Source organism: Syngnathus acus, chromosome 2 (genome assembly GCF_901709675.1).
Source record: "Syngnathus acus chromosome 2, fSynAcu1.2, whole genome shotgun sequence".
NCBI classification, from domain to species: domain Eukaryota; kingdom Metazoa; phylum Chordata; class Actinopteri; order Syngnathiformes; family Syngnathidae; genus Syngnathus; species Syngnathus acus.
Window position 1 is genome coordinate 11,437,705 of NC_051088.1, and position 21,604 is coordinate 11,459,308.

Genomic DNA, 21,604 nt, shown 5'->3' on the forward strand with positions numbered 1-21,604 from the left:
AATTGTGCATCAAATTCGCGTGTTATTACTAGAATTGCAAATTGTCTTCACTTTTAATAATATCTTTTTTCTAAATATTTGACCAGTTTGATTTGAAAACGAGTTATTTGTCAGTTTCTTTTGTAGCTTTTACTGTATATAATATGAGGTGCTCATAAATTTATTTGGGTTGACAGTCATAATGGCCCTCCGAAAGAAGCTATGACTACAATGCGGCCCGCGAAAAAAATGAGTTTGACACCCCTGCATTAGAGGATCATCTCCATAACAATGCCCCCCAAAATTCCGCCTGCTGTTTTGAACCTGTTGCTGTTCATTCATGATTGTCAGAACGCAAAGTTGTTCTTCCAGATCTCCATAAGATGGGTGGATGCTAAAATCTCAGTCAGATGCTTTTTGGGGGTTAAGAAACTTCAAAGAATCTCGGGTCACATGATGCAGCAGTATTGTTTTGTGACCACTTCCTAAGTAGTTCAACTCCAGCTCCCTCCCACTTGTTTCATCATAAAGCTGGGAGTGTGTCAAACGACCCAGGCGATGTCTTCACTTTTCCGTCATTGCCTCTGCAATTACACTGATGCAAAATTGAAAGTGATCCACCTATTACGCAAAGTAACGCAAGCAAAGTCTCCTTGAGAACAAAAGAGCGGTGTGAGTTATGGCTGCAAGGGCTGTGACTCACCACTTAATGGAGGTTGAACGCCTCCCGCTCGGAGGATGCTGCTCTAAAACGCATCCTTCCAAAGATGTCACACCAGGCCCGTTAATCATGGGCGATGACATCATAAATGTTTAAAGACGAGTCGAGGCTTTTCTTTTAGCTTACTATGTATGGGGCCTCGGTTCAAACATCTTACATCACATATAAATGAGATTATATTTATTATACGATTATGTGACAGGAATAATGATGTGACCAAATTCTCAAACAGGTGAAACAAGCCTTGCACTGGATCCAAATTTTTGTACTAGATTTTACCCTTGAACGCAGCTAGGGGTATTTAACTACTTACTTTACTCTATTTATACTATTTACTATTTTATATTATTTACGTATATTTCTTTATACCGGGAACCAGCACCTTTAAAGACTCTGCAATTTTCTTGTACATCCGGTTTGTCTATTGTTGTACAATGCCAATAAAAGGTTTCTATTCTATTCTATGTAGCCCAGTAACTCAGCTAAATAAAATACCTCCTTGTGAGAGTTCCTGTTTTCTTGCAGCTGTCAGTCAGCAATCCAAACGAAATCCAACTCTGACTATGAATTTACAGAAAGTGATTGATGCATCACACTTCCCCTCAAGTTCACCAAACACATGAACGCGTCATGTTCTTAATAATGTTCAAACCCAAGGACTCATCGTGGGTTTTATTGAAGGCTTCTCTGTATGAACATTTGCCAATGAGCAAGAACCGACAAATCTCTTTATTGTCTTCAGGAAGTAACTTACACATAAACACATTAATGGAAGCAGACAAAAACATAATGTTAATCACACAAGAACATGCCACAAGACAACCATGACTTGACAGTTCAGAGGCAACTTCATATTGATTTGGTGTCAGTCGCACAACACATATTTGCACATTGACAATTATATTATAGAGTTCATTCCCACATGAATTTGTTATTTTCAAAGCTTGCAATTATTCCTAGACATAGCAACGATTGTGATATATCTCATGTGTCCAGTAGGTGGGGTCAATATATGTACGAACATCTCACATGAACATAACAGAATGTTGAAGTGCTATTTTCTCAAGCGCAATACACATTTAAGAGAAAGATTTCTGTTGCCGCCCAGCAACAAAAAGTAAAGTGTGCTAGTGGATCCCGTAAAAGGTGTTTGTTAGTACAAACAAAGCTAATTTCATTTCAAGTCTTTGATTTGACCAAATGTTGACCTCCTCCACATTGTCACAAAGCAAACCATCCCAAAACTACCTGCACTCGCAGTTCATATTCACTTTCATTTTTTTCGCCCCCTCGTATTGACCTTTGAACTGCTAAACTGACAAAAACAAGCAATTATTAATATGATGGTTCCGTGAAATGTTGCCATGAGCCAGCGAGAAAGATAAACACAGAAGGAAGTCTATACAGAAGTACTTGAGTGTAGATTCTGTTTTCATTTGGCTGGAGCCACGGTCACTGGCTCGGTCTGGACCCCGGCATCTGTCGAGTGACGTTTCTGACCCTGAAGAGAGGAATATCAGAAAATGGATCAGACTTCTCTTGATGTTTGGACTGTTTGATTACAAATCATACAACCAACTCCTGGCCTAGCTCGTTTTTGCCGGTTAATGTGAAGAAGGATAATCTTGACAATGTTGTCATCTGTACGCATTGGTTTATTCTGAGTTCCACTCAGAGATGACTCATAGACTGAGTAACTGTTTATATTATTATTATATATGGACTGGTTATACAGTCCAAGAAAAATCCAATATGACCATTGTAATACGACAATATATATACAATAAATAAAATCGAGGTCATGTAAATTGGCAAGTTGCACACAAGCAAATGACGAAATAAAGCGACTCTGACAAAACTACCTTCCTATGGTTAACACAAAAGTTGACTTATTATCTGATGAGCTTCTGCTGCCATCTAGTGGAGACAATTCCACAGCATAGTGCAACGTGTTAGGAAAGGCCTCCGAATTAATCTCTAAATAAATGATGTGGGGACCTGTAACTAAGTATTGCTGGTGTGTGTGTTTTTTTTTCTACCAGATGTTTCAAAAAGAGCTGGATGGAGTTCCTCTTCTCTGACTTCTTGGCTGCATTGGCAGCACTGTCGCCAGCTTTGGGGGCCACTGAGGCTGCTTTGTCGTCTATGACCACCTCGCATGACTTTGCTGCAGCTTTGGGCTCCTCTTTGGTCTTTACTGTGGGAGATGCATCTGCTGCTTTGACGGGGGCAGGGCTCGCCTTCTTCGGATCACTCGCCTGAAAGCAGTGAATGCAACACATCATGGTGCATAGTAAGATTGTTTGCTCGCTTTTTCGATTAATCTTTCAACATAATTTAGTCCGTGCCTGCTTTGGTTCATCCCACAGTACAAATGAGTCTCATTGTTCAGAAGATTTTTAGTGAAATATGAATTTCAGCATCAGCAGGGACAATCTCCATCTTTCACAAGTATCAGAAAATGAACAGATGTTTTGTCGATTGCTTCTTACATTAGGTTTGAAAAAGGAGAAGAATGATGACTTTGATGGGGTTTTCTTTTCTTGTTGAACCGGTGGTGGTGGTTCTTGCTTGGCAGTGGCCTCCAGTGTCCCAGCTTTAGAAGGATCCACCTTCTTTTGTGAAAGACAAAAAAGAATCATAAGTATGACCAGCTAGTTTATGAGGATAACGACTAGGACTGAGTTAAAGTAGAAACCTAAGAGTGAAAAATATTGTTAGGAGAGGAAATGTTTGAAACCAGACCCAAGTCCCTGCAAGAATAGAAAAAAAGCACACCCTGATTTATCTATACAGAATATTGTCTTGACAATAGTGTAAGTAGAATTATCTTGGACTCATGCAGTATTCACAAAGAAGAAAAAGAACACGTCACCCAATAATTTTAACAAAAAATAAAATTAATTCCTAGAACTTTCCACGGATGCACAAAAATCTGGATTGATTTGGCCCATGCGTCATGACTCAATAAAGTTTTATGCGACTGGTTGAATCATTTTAGCCAGCAAACGTGTAAACTAACTGTTAAATTAATGACCAGAGTTGACACCTGAAGGTCAAAGAGGAGGAATAGATAATAATTGTGCAGGATTATTGAGACAAGATGGAAGAAAAGAACCAAATCCCAGCAAAGATTTCAATTAAATACAACCAATTAAATACAACCAAGAGACCCTTTGTAAAAATAACACAATAGGTACACATAAATGTAATCTGAATGTTCCTGAATAACTCCTCTTGGTTATTACCTCATTTTCTACCTCAGGCGGTGGTGTCTCTAATGTCATCTGCAGAAAGGAAAAGGTTTTTATTTTTGCACCAAAACTAACTAACTAACTAACTAACTAACTAACTAACTAACTAACTAACTAACTAACTAACTAACATGAGATATGAATGAATGAGTTTGAAATAATTTGTTCTTGAATCATAAAGCCACCTACAAATTTGTCCGATTGTGTTTCTTAACATTCTCAAAAGGGGAAATGACAATTTTGCAACTGCTAGCAAGATTTGAATGTAGTTTGAATTTAACTGTAAGTCTACTGCAACTAAAGAAAGAAAAAACTTTTGTTTACATCTGCTACTTTACCTTCTCCTCTACAACCATCTGAGTTTCTTCTCTTGCCTGCTGAGGTTCTTGAGCCTCATTTGCAAATACAAATGAAAACATTTTTTTAGATAAAAAGATTACTTCTCACAAGTGACACAAGTGAAATATTTACGTTCAGTGATTTACCTTAACCTGTACAACTGCTTGGGGCACATCCACTGGAGTTTCCTGCAGGGTAAATTAACGTTTGCTGTTGCTGTTTTTTTTTTTCTTTTCTTAATTTTACGTACGTAGTTGAGGCCTAGCATGAATAGCTTCGAATAGATTCAGACACTTCCTGAGAGCAGCTGGACAAGTTTACCTGTTTTTCTACAATTGGATCTACTTCAGCTTCTTGCTCTTGTGTCTCCTTGTTAGTCTGCAGCACATTGAAACACTTAAGTTAAGCATCATCATTGTTAAAGGCAAACCTCACTCATCTGCTATTACTGTATGCAACCCATGATCTGCATATACAACATTTGTTGTCATGAAACAAAACAATGCAGTACAAATAACATCTTCCTCAATTGACTTTGGTATCTTCTGACTAAATCCCACATTAACTATGTATCTTTTTTTCCTTGAAATAATTGAACACAGACCTAAAGAGATGTATTCCACCAAACACTCAGAGAATGTAAAAAGTCTACACACCCCTGTTTAATGTACGATAAACAAATGTTGGGTAAACATTTTTGACTGGGCTGTGTCATTCCAACGTGCAGCGAAGTCATTCGATCGTAACCTGTAAAGTCGTTTGAACGTAATTGATAAAGTCATTCAAACGTATTGGTAAAACGGAGGCCGAATGCTAAAATATTTTTTCCCCATAATTCCACAGGGTATTGACTTATGCATCTGCAACTGTTCCCATCGTTCCAACATTTTTATCAATACGTGCAAATGACTTCAAACATGTTCAAACGACTTTGCCAAATATGTTCGAATGACAACTTTACCAAATACATTTTGAATATACTAGAATAGCATTAATGCACACAATCTTATATTGTGTTTATTTACCTTTGAATGGAAGAATTTGCTCAGGACATCTTTGGCTGACTTCCCTTTAGGGGATTCCGTGCCCTTTGCCGCAGCTTTTGTTTTTTCTTTGGAGGTGGAGGCTTTGGCTGCTTTGCCACTTAGCTCCACTTTGACTTCCAGTTTTGGAAGCTCTGGAGGAGGAGGTGGCGGGATCAACATTCCCTTGGAGGCGGCAGGAGGATCAGATACTTGTGCAACCTTTGGGGGAGAGCCTGAGTTAGGATGTTTGTCTGCAAACATGGGGAGGACAGATGTTACAACTGCCGAGTACTTAAAACCAAGACGATTTGAAAATCCATCAAGAGTTCAATAAAGGAGATTTAGCAGGAGGTTGACCGAAGACAAAGGCAGATAGGAACCCAATGGCTTGATAAGGAAACAAACAATGTGCTCACAGTGGTAGTTGGCGCTGGCTGTTTCTCCCTCTGTCGCTGTTTTGCAACAAAAGAGGCAACATTTTAATGTAGATCAGTAAAAAATGCATCCAGTTTAGTGGCAATAAATAGAAAACTACTTTAACTGCCATATTTAACCTGCATACTAACCATCAGCTCAAAACATCCATTAGTCTGCGTTGGCTGATCTTTGTTATTTAAAACTAAGCATTGGCTTTCAGAGTCTTTGGAAAATTCTGCTAACCAATTATAGTTGATTTCAATAAATGACTGAATGAATGAATGAATGAATGAATGAATGAATGAATGAATGAATGAATGAATGCATATGAGTTGTTACCATGTTTTTTAAGGGCTGGGCTATATGGCGGGACATGCTTTGAATTACAGAAGCTGCTAAAAATCCAAACTAATTGATTAATTACCCAGTCCTGGTTTAACATAAAAAAAAAAATCAACATGATGAGGAAGTGGATCTAATGAAGTCATCAGGTGAAATTAACATTACATGTACAAATGTTGAACTCTCCCACAACAGACCCGGACCAACCAATAGTATAGTTTTGAATTCAAACAAATCTGGACACAGAAGGTTTTTGACCAACAATGACAGATATAGTATCATAAATAAAAAAAATGGAGAATGCCATCTTGTTTTCATTGTGATCATCTATGACTATTTATTTTTAGTCGGATTGTGTCATGGTCACCTGATCCGTTATGACTTCAGAAGTTTCCTTTTTGGATGTTTTAGTAGGAGTCGTCTGCCGAACAAGGGAAGGGACAGCTACCGTTAAATTCTGTCATAAAAAAAAGAAAACACAAAATAGAATAATAGGTTGCCCAAGTGTTACATTATTAAAGATTACATTAGAAATGTTAAAGTTGAACATAAGGCACATTAGAAAGAAGGTCGTTCATAAAAGTACGAACAAAATAAGCGCTGTCGGTGGCCATGTTGTGTACACAGTGTGTCGCTGTCAGAGTGGCGGCCATTGTGCTCTGGAGATGGCGTAGGCCTGCCCTCGCTCTATCTTTACCAATCTGAACTTCTAGCTGCACAGGCCTCCCTTGTGAGCTCACACGATGGCTCCAACAATGGGCCGCCACATTCCCGCATGTTCCAAGGCTTGATTAGCATCGCGCGAGGGCACTGTAACTCTTTAAAACGCCACACGTTCCAAACGACGGCATGATGAAGAGGAAACACAATGGCTGCCTGTTGTGCATCAGGGCATCATTTGTTATGGATAGCTTTTGTGCAACGGACAACGTCATTGTTACAATTTATTTGTAATATTAGCAAAAGGAATGCGTTAAAAAAATAATAATCTGGTTCATTTGAGTGATTAAGAGCTAATCAAATCAACATTTTATGAAATCCTTCAATTCTGGTGATTGAAGAGCAAAATTCAATAACCAAAATATCACAAACATACAAATTATTCATGTTTAGGTTTAAAATGTGTCACTTACTAAATTTTTGAAGAAGTTCATAACTGGACTCTCTTCTGGGTTAGTCTTGTCTTCTGCAGGTAGACAGTTAGCGTTGTCAATTGGTTCTGGATTCCCACCGTCTGGTTCCGTCAGTGCCTCTGGGTTTTGGTTAGCAGTCGCCTAAGCACCATCACACAGAATTAGCCTTTGGAGGGTTATGCAGTAGCAGAGCAGTGCAACAGCGTCTTAATCACAGCATTGAGATGGGAGCACAATTCCAACCATGCCTCTGCCTACTCTGCACATTGTAAACAATCACCCTTTTATTAACGTGCATGCTCCCCCCTCACTCATTGATATTCAAGTATGTTGGATGGTCATTTTTCAAAGAATTGTTAGAAAATCCAAATACCTTGCTTTGGATAAATCTAATGATAATTATGGGAGGATTATTTTTTTAAAAAAATTTTGCCACTGAACAAAAGTAACTTTCATAAACATCTGTTTAGTCTTCAATGAACATGAGGTATGTTATGTGCAACAGTCTTCCATCAACTGCATATCAGACATAATGTAATATTCTAGTCGCATTTTTCAGTTAACAATGAGGCTTCTTCAAGGACCTTACATACTTTGTAATTTGTAAACATCACAGCAAATTCTACAGAGCCACAGACATGAAAAAAATAAATAAATTGTGACCACGATTTTGGTAAAGCATCCTGACAAAATACTAAATTAGCTCTTAGCGATCACAGAAAATGCACGTCACGCACATGCAGTCCATATCTCAATTTCACTGCTTATATTTTAGTTGGGTATTTTGAAGGAACCATGTTTTATGAAATATGTTTTTTGTTTTGGATATTACTTGAATGTTGTCGTGGTGTCATGTTAAACAATCAAAGTCAGTTCTACTTTGGGTAAAGCAAGCCAAGCAGTTGTTTATCTATCTATGTATCTATGTATCTATCTATGTATCTATCTATGTATCTATCTATCTATCTATCTATCTATCTATCTATCTATCTATCTATCTATCTATCTATCTATCTATCTATCTATCTATCTATCTATCTATCTATCTGTCTATCTGTCTGTCTGTCTGTCTGTCTGTCTGTCTGTCTGTCTGTCTGTCTGTCTGTCTGTCTATCTATCTATCTATCTATCTATCTATCTATCTATCTATCTATCTATCTATCTATCTATCTATCTATCTATCAGTATTAGCGATGGGAATGGCAGTGCTTTTTACTGTGATGAATAACTAGCATGAGTTCATTCAAATTTACTCATTTGAAAGATTCATTCACTGAATCGTCATCTGCGGAACCTTTTGCCACTCATCTGTTGCCGTTCACTCCAGTGTTGGCTCCTTTACATTAATAGAGCTGCTCTGAACATGTGCATGTCTCCTCAAGCCCAACCAATAGACGTCTTCTGTGGAGATTATTGTCTTGGTGGAGGTCTTTGCACTTCCTTCTGTTGGGGAATTTTCTGCATTCCTCCATGATGGACAAATAAGAATAGTCAAGCCTGGTCAAGGTATTTTTTTTATTATTTTATTGTCAACATTGCTACATTACAAAGTGAATTAGCTATTTAAAAATACAGGTGCCTTGACATTGTCAAAATGCAATCATGTTCACGGCAGTGTTCTGTACATTTAAAAGCATAAAATAACAAAGACAAAGCAGCAAATTAAATTATTCTAAAAAAAAAACTTTTTGTGTTTCATTGCTGTTCTTCTGGAGCTACTTGAATGAGAACCATGATCTTATCACTCGATGAAGATATGTCAAAATATTGAAGTCTGTAGGGTGAATCTTGAACAACAGATGTACATGAAGACTCCAGCCTCATGAGTAAATCTTCCATGTGTTCCTGGCGTTCCAACTTTTGGTCTGACCACTCTTCAGTAGGCATAATTTCTGTTGTGTTGACACTTGATTCAGCCTTTGAGGTCCCAAGGCAAGCTTCATCTTCAGGAATATCTAATGCTTCCATTAAGGACAGAGACTCTTGAACATCATGTTTTGTGTCCTCAGTTTTGACAACACTCTTCTCTTCTAGTGGATCCTCATGAACTGAGTTACATGAATCCAGATTGCCCCCTGTTAATGATTTTGCTTGCAAAGTTTCTGTAGAACTGATTGTACAAACGTCAAGATTTTCAAAAGGCTCTATTCCGGTCGTTCCTTGAGTCTTGTGAGGGCTTTCATTTTCCTCTTTGGGTGCATCTGAGATTGCAGAATTTTCGGCTTGTGCATGTTTTGATGATTCACAGATCTCACCTTCATCAGATGTTTCCTCAAAATGGCTCTTGTCTTTGGCAGAGATGATGGTCTCCTCTACAGTTGGCTCAGAGTTTTGTGGGATTTCACTGGGTGTTTCAAAACATTCATCTTCTGACAAAGAATCTTCAGATGTTATTTGTGCTTCACATTTCGTCATTTTATTGACTACTCCATTTTTTAGCTGAGTAAAATCCTTCAAGTGAATCTCATCTTGAGCATCCTTTACAATTGGCTTGCAAATTGCAGGTATTTGATCAAGTGGTTTGGGACATTTGTCTTCTGCCAAAGCTTCCAAAGATGCTTCACGAGATGATTTATGGATAGGTGTATTTTCCTCAGTTTTTATCTGTGGAGATTCCTCAAAGTAACCTTTCGCAGGAGTAAAATTCTCATTCTTACTCGTCTCTGAGATCTCAGTGAGTGGTTGCGAACAGAATCCAGCTCCCACAAATGTGTTGGTGACATTAAATTCAGAGGACAATTCTTCATCAAGTGTATCGTCATCAACTACTTCATTTTCTTTCTGTGTAGATTCCTCAAAATGTAGGTCATCTTTAGTCGGAATGTTGGTCGCCACAGTTTTTCTTGGTACTGCGGGGATTTTGATGAGTAGTTCCGAGCGATATGCCACAGCTTGCAAAGCTGCTTTGGTGACTCCACATTGAGAAGATAATTCTTGGATCGGTATAGCTTCATCAACACTTCCTAGGACTGCCTTTATGTCCTGTTTAGATTCTACAGAGGCGATCTTGTGAATGGTCTCCATGAAGGTAGGCTCTGAATCGCCAGGCTGCTGTGCAGAGGATACAAAGCTGACTGCAGTGTAGGCTTGTTGTTGGTGGTCATCATTGGCAGGTTCCAGAAGCATAGTAGATTTGAATTTGGGGATCTGAGAGGGGAGAGCAACTGCTTTCTCTTTGTTACCATCTGCAGGAAAGCCAGATTCTGCATTGGGTTCCATTGCCGTGTCAAAGTCTTTATCATCTGCATCCGCTAAACATTTAACAATATGATATTCAGGAACTTCGTCAATGATTGATAGTTCTTTGTACCAAATAGTGGTTCTTTCTGAAGAATCCTCAAGCACATCAACACGTTGAGCAATATTCTCAAAGACTCGCTTTGGTCTTTCAAGAAGCAAATGCTCTTCCTCCTCTGAGATGGTTTCCATCATTGTGATTAGTGGCTCAACATTGGCTGATGGGATGTCATTTCTTCCCGTGATATCATGCGTGATGACTTCAGGTTCAGCAGTCTCACTCAGAAGTGTTTCATCCGCTGAGCCGCCTTCTCCAACCTGAAGCCGAGACACGTTGACCTCATCAGCTATCTCAGTGATGGATTCTGCTGGCTGATAATTGACAGGGGTTTTTGTATCAATGTCATGAGTGTCATCAAGCCTCCTTTTTTCAGGATTCTGGATTCCACCAGTCACCTCCACCCTCTCAGCCCTGAACACACTATCCTCATTGATGATGTCAAAAGTGGTGCTCCCTGTTGCCTGGTTGTCCGACAGTTCTTCAATCGCCTCCCTTGCGATCACAATATCGGATTCACTCGGTTCGTTGGCTCGATCCGTTCCGACCAGGACCTTGGTGGTCAGTGCTCTCTCCGCGTCATCTCCTGTTTGTATTGAAATATCTGATTCAACTATTCTCTCTGTCTGAGTGGATGATTCGGCTTGGTGATGCAGATAATCCGGTTCCATTTTGGGTGCTGATGTGCTGACTGCATCTTCTCTGCTTGAACTGGATTCCTTTATCATGAAAATCAAGATTCACATTTAGATTCATACTTTGGCGTTTGACCCTGGGACAAATAATAACCATGTTTTTGAGCAGGATGTACGTATATTGACCCATAAATTGTAACTTCATAGGAGTTGGTGCAACAGATTAAAATACACTTTATGTATTTGATTTCAGAGGCATATTATTGAAGATGTAAATGGCAAATCTTACTGCATAAACAAATAGTTTGATTTTCATGTATAACATTAGACACTAGAGAGGCTATGTGATTGTTTGACATTGTACAGAGAAAGTTAGCTTAGCGCCTCACGATATCCGGAAAGATGGTTGAAAGTGTGATACGGACACGTCACTTTTTTAACCATCTTGGCGCTGATTGGTTAATGTGACCGGAACTCCAGTAATATGCTGCTTTTGATTGGAAACCTTAGGGGCAATACGAGCACTTAAACTTGTGCTTGATAATAAAAACTTACTTTACTTACCGTACGACAACAATGGTTGTCCACTGAAGGAGTCTTTAAAATTCCTCCACTGGGAGCGTAATTAAGTAAAGAGTGTATTTAAGTTTTATATTTTGTAAATATTAGTGGTTTAGTTTTTAGAGTTTCATATTAGAACCTTTGCCAGAACTCACGAGAAACTTAACCGCCTGACCTAAGACCTGGGCCCAAAATTTTCTATCAGAATTATATTCTCATCCCATTTCAAAACAAACTCTAAAACCTGGTCTTGACCCCCAACCCAACCAAAATCTCCATACTCTTGGTCCCTTCCTTAACCATAAAAGTGAAAATACTCACCAGCTGTGTGTCTGTGGTAGGAAGACTTGCTTCTATTGCAATATTCTCATGAGTCTCTTCCACAGCAACATGCTCTGCATCAACTGGCGCCTCTGGTTCTGCTTTCTTTTTGAATATTTTGTCAAAAAAATGCATTTTTGCTTCAGGTTTCTCAGCCTCTTCTGTCTCAGAGGTGGCGGCCGGCTTTTCGGGAACAACTTGGGTTTCAGCTTGCTGACTATCCGAGTACATCATCACATATTCAGAATCTGCGTCAGAATTGAATGCTGCAACCTTGCTGGTTTGTTGGTTTGGTGTCAAACCTTCAGCTAAAGAGAATAAAAAAAAGTCAAATGGTGACATAACAATCATGACTGAGAAATCTTTTGCTCTGATAATTCTTTGGAGGCCACCAATCCCATTAAAGCTGTGTTTTGTTTTCATTTAACTCATCTGAATGTATGTGAATTTGCTGAAGGTTTGCCCTTGCAAAAACAGGCACAAGCTTGATTTCTCAAATAAGTAAGATAATCTACTAACCGGGCGCACCCAGGATCTGTTTCTGCCAAACTGACAATATTGACACACCGTACTTTTCGCACCTTTCGGGAGGAGTTTATACAAATATATAACCTTGTTCAGGCAATGTGATTTTGTAAAACCTGTAACCAACAGCATATGCAATCTTTTAGAGTGAACACACAAGTTAGCCCGTTTTGGGGAATTACAATAAATCAGCTCAATGGGGATTTTGTCCAAATTTTGTCCATCATAAACTGAGCTAATTTTATTTTAGCATTTTCCTTTAAAAGGTTGTTCAAACTAATATTTGTCAATGATTAAATCAGTTAGAGTATAACAAATGCTGTGTCTGTTCTTTGAAAGAATCGTGCTCCATGAAGTAAACATGGGCTTGTCTACCCAAGAACATGAGATTAACCTGATCACCATTGTGTAAACATCATCTCACTGGATGATTCTCTCTGCAGGGACAGTAACTGCACCATGACAGATTAAATAGTCAATTTGAGAGACTACGCCTATAGTTCACAATAGAGGGTCCAAGAAACAGTCACTGTTTACCTAGCATTAAAAAGTCCAAAGGACCAATTCATCCTGCGCATGGGAGGCTGATTTTGTTTACCACTGACAGATAGAGACATAATGTGTTTTGAAAAGTAAGCGAGGAAAAACATAATTATGATTATGTACGATCTAATTTGGCAGCTATCGATGTCAGCGTTATAATTATAAATATAATAGAAATGCGAAAGCTGAACAGGGCACCTTTGACAATTCGGAATTCAACCAAAGGTTTTTGGGAAAATGAATTTTTATAGTCACGCATATCCAGTCATAAAATGTAGTTTGATTTATCTTTTTTTTGCAACAAACAACCTCAACAAGAACTGTGAAGGAGATTGTGAAACAGAATATAAAAGGAATTTACCATTAGTTAAGATCACTCAAATTTTCTATTTGCTATTAAGGATGGTTCATTGGACAGGTGAATGTTTAATCATAATGTGAGTGCAACTCACTATGTTCTGCACTTTCTTTTTTAATGTTTTGTTTATTCTCAGCAATGTTAACAGTGGTAAGTTCTTTTCACATTTATGTGGTAAGTAAAATATTACAGTTACATAAACCACTGCCTATTTATTAAAGATGAAAGTTGATTCGTATTATGCTAGAATACATGTTCCATTTCCATTTTTTAGAAAAACGTGTTTCCAAATCCCAACAAAACAGTGATATGTATATTTGAAGTTCAACCGTACAAAACTGTGATATGTACGTATATTTGAAGTTCAACCGTAACATTGATATAAAAAACTCACCTTCATTTTCTAGTCCATTTGATGTAATGTTTTCTGCTCGGTCATTCAGTCCTCCATTTTTATCACACTGATTGACCTATAAACATATAGTATGGAACAATGAAAAGACAAATGACAAGTGAAAAAGACAAGTAAGCATTCCTAAATGCTACCGTATGACTATGATAACAATCTAACAACCAAATGAATAATCATCATAATCACCTGGACCACTTATTCTCATTAATGATTAATAAAATAATCCAAAATTATAATAATGAGAATTGTATTATTGTTATTAGTTACTAATAGTTTCCAAGGTGAATTTGCTTCATCTGTCATATTACCTTGCTTGGATCTTTGTTTTTGGAATGCTCACTCCCCATACTTACTGTAAGACCAAAAGATGCAGGGAAGCCAAGAGAAATTAGAACAGAAGTAACTGCAGCATTTGGTCACATGTAACGTGAATCAATCGCCTTACCCAAGCGGCTCTTCAGGTCTAAGTAAATGAGATCCTCCCTTGGAAGACAACAGGTAGAGTGACACCCTGTCAAAAGGGGTGGACTCGTCACTTCAGCCCAACTGTGCTTACCTACGACCGTTGTAGACAAGATCATTATATGTGTGCTTGCAGATGGGTGGGACTCTTCTTAAATAATCAATCAGATTTTCTGCCTGGAAGGCCCAAAAGACGTGCAGCAGCAGCACATGATTAGTTCAAGCCCTCTTGAGCCTTCTTCGCGTTGTAAAAATAATAGTGAGTTTTATACTTAGTTAAATTGTATTTTTCAGATAATATGGGTAACGAGGTTTTGAGTGACAGACTCCATTACGGCTGCAAACATTGAACATACATGAAATATAATGTATAGGAGCCACATAAAGACCACACACTTTCAAATCTGCTTTAATTTAACAAATGTGCAGAAGAGTATCTCAACATATTTTGATGCTCAAATGCACAAGACAACCATTCCTCATCTACAGACGCATTGAAGCAAACCAAAAACAACCACATGCTGTTGTTTTTTTCTTGCTGTTATTTATTTATTTATTTATTTATTAAAATTATTTGGGCCTGTGCTAAGGGCTCTCTAGCATAAAAAGTCCTATTCAAAGGTGGCTCAAAACTGCTAAACAGCAAACATACAAATGCTGTGATTTGTGAACCCAAACTGACACGCACTTTATTGTTTATTTATTTTTTATTTTTTTACAGTCATTTTTCCAGCCCCAGTGTAAAAACTGCCGCGGTCCTGTTGTTATTTTTTTTTAACAAAATCAAGGTTGGCGGCTCTGCACTCAGCTGAGTGACATTCCAGTTGTCTTATTTTTTTATTTGATTAAGATTCCAGTTCCATTTAATCAAAACCGACATGAGGCTTAAAATATCGACTGTGACATTATTCCATTTCAAAGCAAAGATGTTTGTGACCTGTCAAGAGTGAGTAAGGGCTCTTTTTGATCAGAGCTCATCAAAAAAGACTGAGCTCTGTGATTAGATCATTGTCCCGTTAAAGATTGCACAATGCCTCTCAATTCTGCAAACCTTTCACCATCCAAGATGACAGCTCATCAACCGATTTCTTCCTTTTATCAGTCTTTGATTTTTTTAGCTGTCGAAATGTGTCGCGATTACGGGGACAAAAGTTCCTTTAGCGTTTGTTTTGTTTCTCTCAGAAGCCAACACTGACATCACACTGTGGAAGACAAACATGTTTTTTTTCTTTTTAAATGGACCTAAAATGTGCTGTATTGATGGTAAGTGTTGGAATGCTTGAGCACAATGTACCAATTGTGGCGTGCACATTAAAGTGGGAGTTGGATTCCCCCAGTCTGGAGTGCGCTCTTTATATCAGACGTGGTGGCAATGACACATGCCAATTACAACAATGCTAAAAAAAAGTGTTTAATAACACGTATTTAATGCACTTTTTTTCATGGCAAATGGAGTAAATGTGTGTGTCAAATAAGATTTTTTTTCAATACATAAATAAATAATGGCTAAGAATGCTGCTGGGCTCATACAACGAAGCATCATGGAAAAGATTGGGCTCGACATTTGGGGTGCTACTGTGGATGGCATGCACATTTAGAATGGATTAATGGTGTTCTTTCTTTACAGATGTTCAGTAAATATTTGAGGTTAGGGCACGGTACTGTTTGCTGGAGATATAATGACAGTGGACTCATTTAATAACACCTCTGACATTTTTCATACACGTTTGTATCCAAATAGTGCCTGTCCACCCATTAAATGTGACATTCTCTGCCACTGCTTAGCCTCACTGGGTACATGGGTGTGCTGGAGCCTTTCCCAGCAGTTTACAACCCATGACCTTTGAACTGTGTGGACTAACCTGTCAGATACCATGCTGCCAAGTGTGAAATTAAGACAGCCTGAAACTGTTCTAAACTGTGGGAAAATGCAAAATATGCCTCATGCAACAACAAAAAATTCTTGTAAGGTTGTGTCCACTTCTCTGTTCGAGAGAGAGAAAGAAAATGTGGTCTACCGCGGCGCATGGGGGCGCTGTTAGCTTCATCCTGGCGCTCGTTTCCCCACTGTTTCAACGAAGAACTGAAGATGGCTGCAACCATAAAATCAACACCCGTAAGTTGATTTTAAAAGACTATTTCTGGTCTCCAACATATGCTACCGCTTTTGTATAGATGTTGTGTGTTTTGTAAATTAAACTGTCGGTGCTGTAAGAGCGCGCTTCCGATGGTTTTTGATCGCGGTCACACCCTCATTTCAATCATAGCAGCATGTGCTAAGTAGCAGCTAGCTACCTCGCCAGTCATTCTGCGTGATTATTCTGCGATTTATTAGTAATTAGTTGGATAGCATATTCGTTTCTCAAACGATCTCTCATTTTTTTAAATAAGCAAACAGACGAATGAACAAAATGACAATGCAATACGTTTGTTAAATCGTTCAGATTCACCTATTAATAGCGGTTGCAGAGTTCAATCTCGCTTCATTCTGTTCTCAGTTGGGTTGCGTGTCCTGTAGGTGTCTGTAATTTCTGGGTTTTGGTGAAAAGGTAGCGTAATACCATGCCCGTGTCGTTTGAATTCATGAACGAAAACATCTACAGGAACGAAAAACACAGCAGTAGAATAAAATCGTAGCAGTTCTACTAATTTATGAATTGAGGTGTTGCATTGTAGACTCCTAAAATACATACATTTTCTCAAGGGCATGCGTGATTATCAAAATGGAGTTTTGTGCATGTTGAGACCTCCAGAATATTTCCTAATCACAGAATTACAATTTATTATGCAAGTTCAACAATGCGTGTATCTTGTGTTTGACTTCACCAACCTGCATTTCTCACTCCTAGGGGGTCGAAGATGTCAATGTCACTTTTGAAGACCAGCAGAAGATCAACAAGTTTGCCAGGAGCACGAATCGAATGGCAGAGCTAAATAAAGAAATTGAGGCAAAGAAGGTGAGGTTTGCTAATATTGAGAGTTTGTCTGTGATTCCCACCACTGATGTGCTCTCTTGCCTTGCAGAAATCACTGCAGAACTTGGAGGACGCCAGCGACGACCTATTAATGTTTGACGATGACTCACTTTTGATCCCTTATCAAATCGGTGACGTTTTCATTAGTCACACGCAGGAAGAATCGCAAGAGATGCTGGAGGCTGCCAAGGTAGGTTCACTTCACATCTCCTATCACCACGCTATGCTTATCAAGTTGATGCATTGTATGAAATGATTTCCATTGATTGAATGTAACTGTGATTTTTGATTGTGTTATGTTTTATGCTTTCTTTTTTTTACTCATACAAAACAACATCTTTATGTTGTTTTGCATGAGTAAAAAAAATGAATTATACCTGTGCAGGGTAAGAAACGTTTTACTCTAATCCAAACCGAACCATGTGAATTCTCCCAGCCAATCAGTGAAGGGAGTTTATGGTTAAAAACCACAAATCAATAAATTAGGATTAAACATGATGGAATAAACATACACAAATATAATGGTCGGTTCTTATTGACACTGTCAGAGAGGTACTCATTTAAAAACAAAGGTATAACTTTGGATATAGTTTGTAGCGCCTCTGGTTTTTCACTCTCTTTATTTAGGTGACCAAAATGCAAGAGGCAACTCTCATTATGATACAGTGAAGTTGTACGCCACTGAAGTTTTCCTTGGGTTCTACAGACTTGTCTTTCCTTATCTTATTATGTGCTGATTTTTTGTTTCAAGTCCAACATGGGTCACTTTCATCTATGGTCCTAGATCCGAAACACATCTCTCTGAACTGAGAGGTCACATTTATCCGACTTTACGTAATTAAAAGGCAAAAGACGTCACCATTCTGCACCGTGGGACCGGGAATAACAACAGCCCTGGCAGACGATGAAGTGGAAAATAAGCAGTGAACTGGAAAACAAAAGCCACTGAATTTTTCTTTGGAACAGGCCTTTGAATCGTCCACTGTGTGTAATTGTAAGTGGCTTGATTGTGTGAGCAGGAAGCATTGAAGCAGGAGGTCAAAGAGCTTGATCAGCGAGTGTCAACCATCCAGCAACTGTTGTCGGATCTGAAGGTGCAGCTCTACGCCAAGTTCGGTAACAACATCAACTTGGAGGCGGATGAAAGCTGAGGCGAGACATTGTCAACACACCTCGTAAGGACTTTGACAGAACTTTCGACACACAAACAGAAGGTCCAGATGGACCCGACTTGTGATGTTATCGTGAAGAACCTCAAGGACAACAATCAACAATGGGGGGGAAAAATGAAATAAATAAATGCCATTCAAGTATATATTATTCAGTCTCTCTTTTTTTAAGGTTAATTTGTGGCAAATATTTTAAATCCAATGGTTTCAGGGATCAAATCTTGGCTCCAGCCTTCAGGTATAGATTATGCATTTTCTTCCTGTGCTTGTGGGTGTTTACTACAAGTAGTCGGGCTTCCTCCCACTTTACATAAATATGCATGTTATATTCATTTTAGATTCATAGATGACAGTGTTATCTATGTGTAAATATGTGCTTTCCGATTGACTGGTAACTTATCCAGGATTTAGCTCACCTCTCGCACAAAGCTGGCTTGGCTCCATGAGGACAAGTGCAGTAGAAAATAAATGGTAATGATGAGGGTCAGTCGTGGGTAGGTAAGAAAGACAAAAATGAATCACAACTACAGTATTGTACAAGATAAGTGCAAATTGAGTAATAAAATAGTTGAAGTAGACATCGCTGGTTGATCTGCTTGTGAATCGCACTTGAGTGGTCCCCTGCTGGTGCACTCTCCTGCTCCACATCCAAATTCCTGATAAAGAACTACCTGTAATTAAGACCACACAGCACTTGTTAAAAGAAGAAGATGCATGGAAACGACTGAACTTATTTCCCCTTGTGATCTTGTTTACTCTCTTCTCATGTTGATGAGCTGAGTTGAAGTGCACTGGGAAAACTGCTTGTTAGGCATTTTTCCATGCAGTGGGACTATCCACTCGGAAACATTTAATGTTTGTTTTCATAGGATACTTGAGATGTAGTAGAAATGAAAATACTGATTAACTTCTATTAAATCAAGCACAATCCCCTTAGACACAGGTTATAATTGAGTTTTAAGACTAACCGAAATGATCAACTCAAGGTCATCGGAGGTTTTTCTCAATAAATCTATTGATATTCCCAATGTTTTGCAAGTGATGCTACTTGCAGTGACCCTCCACAGCGGGTCGCTGTTTCCCCAGCACTGAAAAACAAATGACCACGGCCAGAGAGAAGTTATGTCAGTCGGTCTCGCCGCACCAAAACACGTGATCAAAGAACCTTGAAGGAACTGGAATATGACAAAAGCGAAGCTAAAGTGGAAGTCTTTTTGTACGTGCTCTTCACCTACCTCTGTACTCCAATGTTGGCTCATCTACGTGATCTCCTCTGTGGCGCTACAGTGAAGAAACAATTGTGTTTGCCCTTTGCTCCTGCACGATTGTCCAAATGTCAGAACAGTCAAACATTTCCACGGAGGATGCTGCAGTTTCTTTATTCCATGCTGCACCTTTGATTTGTAAAAGTCAGCAGCCATAGTATCACTTCTCGAAGTAATACGTGTCGATTTGACCCGACTGGGCATGAACCAATGTTTTTATTGTACAAAACAACCCCCAAAATGATTGTTTTATCAGTGCAAAACAACCCAACGTTGGGTCAATTTGACCCACCTTCCTGGGTCAGTTTGACCCACCTTCCTGGGTCAGTCCAATTTTTAAGACAGCAGTTTTAATTTTTATTTTATCTTGGCCAAGGCAGTGTTTTGAGCATATAAATGTTGATCAAATTATATAATAACTTCTATGAATCAGGATTTAAATTACACACGCTTTGAATGAAAAGGTGACCATGGGCCAGACATTTTACAGTGAAGTCAGATTATAAACTGGATTTATTGACTACTTGTGATCTGGTGACAGACATTTTAGAAGAAAGGCCAGGTCACATAATGTGTACACTAAGTGACATTCCATGGACAAGTGAAATTGCTGTTTTCTTTATATACTACTGAAATATAATTTCCCATGAGCAGTCTTAATAAAAGCAAGACTACTTTTACGTAAATACAGTTGAGTGGGAACAGGGCAGAATTGATAGTTATTGTATATGCATTTTCCATTAGACCTCCATTAGCTGACGGTGTTGAAATTCTTTTAAAGCCTGCGACACTGTTTGGCTGAGAGCACTTTGGTTTTCAAAAATCAACTGTCCCAAATCTGATTTAATGTAGACGGAAATAAAGTGCAAAGTGTTTTTGTCAATCAAATCATTATTTCTGATGTAACATCCATAATGCACTCTTCATAAAAGCCTGACTGAGCAATGTTACAGAATGCAAAATGAGTTCAGCTATTTTCTATACAGAGGCTCTCATCCTCTTAAGGTCAAGGGTCAGCTGGGACCTAGCTAGGAGTACACCCTGGACTGGTCACATATAAACCAGCAATCATTCACTCTCACATTCACACCTATAGACAATGTAGAGTCTTCACTGAACCTAACATGCACGTTTTGGGGATCTGAGAGGAAGTCAGAGTACCCGGAGAAAACCTACAGAAGCATCCGGACAACATGAAAACTCCACTCGGGAAGGAAATTCAAACCCATAACCTCAACTGAGAGGCGGCCATGTTAAGCACACACCTTCGATTGGGTTAACATGCAAAAGTCGTCATATGTCTTTTACCAGAATGTGTTGTTCCTCTTCACGCATCACCGCACGAGTGTTTTTGGAAGACAAACTGCTTCTTGTTTACTGTGTTTATACTTATCCAAATAATTAAGTTGTATAGAAACTTCAAATTGTGTTTTGAAATTAAATATAATATGCACCGTCTTGTAGGAAAAACAGCACCATACCGAGTCACCACTTTGCAAATCTCAAACATTTTACAGCCACATTGCAGATGCTTTTACAATGCTGACTGGAAAATTTGATTTAAAAGAGAAAACAACTCATAATTCGTCCTTGTTATCCCTCGGTTGTAGCGTACTATTAGGCTGTAAAAGTGAGTCCTTGTGTGAGAATGACGACGGCGCATGTTGTTGCAACATCAATTGAGGCTAATTGGCTGACAGCAGAGCTGAGTCGGCGTGGCGCTAATATGACTGATCTGCTTTTTAAAATCTTTTCTAGAACATAATCCTGCCGGGGTGAATGTAAAGTATTCATTCTTCTTTGGTAAATGCCGTCTGAGGAATATTGAGGAGCAACATGTGGACTTTTAGATTGGCTCGCTGGAGCCACCCAG

General features: G+C 38.7%; 2 protein-coding genes across 6 annotated transcripts; one reads left to right on the forward strand and one right to left on the reverse strand.

Moving 5' to 3' along the window:
* Positions 1–1,357: 1,357 nt before the first annotated feature.
* bcas1 (brain enriched myelin associated protein 1) lies at positions 1,358–14,414 on the reverse strand. 5 transcript variants are annotated; one of them, XM_037242227.1, is made up of 15 exons: positions 14,306–14,414; positions 14,169–14,212; positions 13,843–13,918; positions 12,023–12,330; positions 7,211–7,351; positions 6,445–6,498; positions 5,735–5,770; positions 5,319–5,537; positions 4,615–4,671; positions 4,440–4,481; positions 4,293–4,346; positions 3,949–3,987; positions 3,193–3,315; positions 2,740–2,958; positions 1,358–2,201 (listed from the first exon to the last, which is right to left on the reverse strand). In XM_037242227.1, the coding sequence occupies exons 2-15, from the start codon at positions 14,205–14,207 to the stop codon at positions 2,133–2,135; spliced, it is 1,476 nt and encodes a 491-aa protein (XP_037098122.1). In that variant the 5' UTR covers positions 14,208–14,212; positions 14,306–14,414; the 3' UTR covers positions 1,358–2,132. The 5 variants fall into 5 exon arrangements, with proteins under 5 accessions (XP_037098122.1, XP_037098113.1, XP_037098138.1 ...); XM_037242218.1 differs by having other exon boundaries at positions 6,445–6,534; positions 14,306–14,413; XM_037242243.1 differs by lacking the exon at positions 6,445–6,498.
* Positions 14,415–16,341: 1,927 nt separating this feature from the next.
* Positions 16,342–18,617, forward strand: pfdn4 (prefoldin subunit 4). The gene is made up of 4 exons (XM_037244826.1): positions 16,342–16,438; positions 17,172–17,279; positions 17,347–17,487; positions 18,317–18,617. The coding sequence occupies exons 1-4, from the start codon at positions 16,349–16,351 to the stop codon at positions 18,446–18,448; spliced, it is 471 nt and encodes a 156-aa protein (XP_037100721.1). The 5' UTR covers positions 16,342–16,348; the 3' UTR covers positions 18,449–18,617.
* Positions 18,618–21,604: the final 2,987 nt, after the last annotated feature.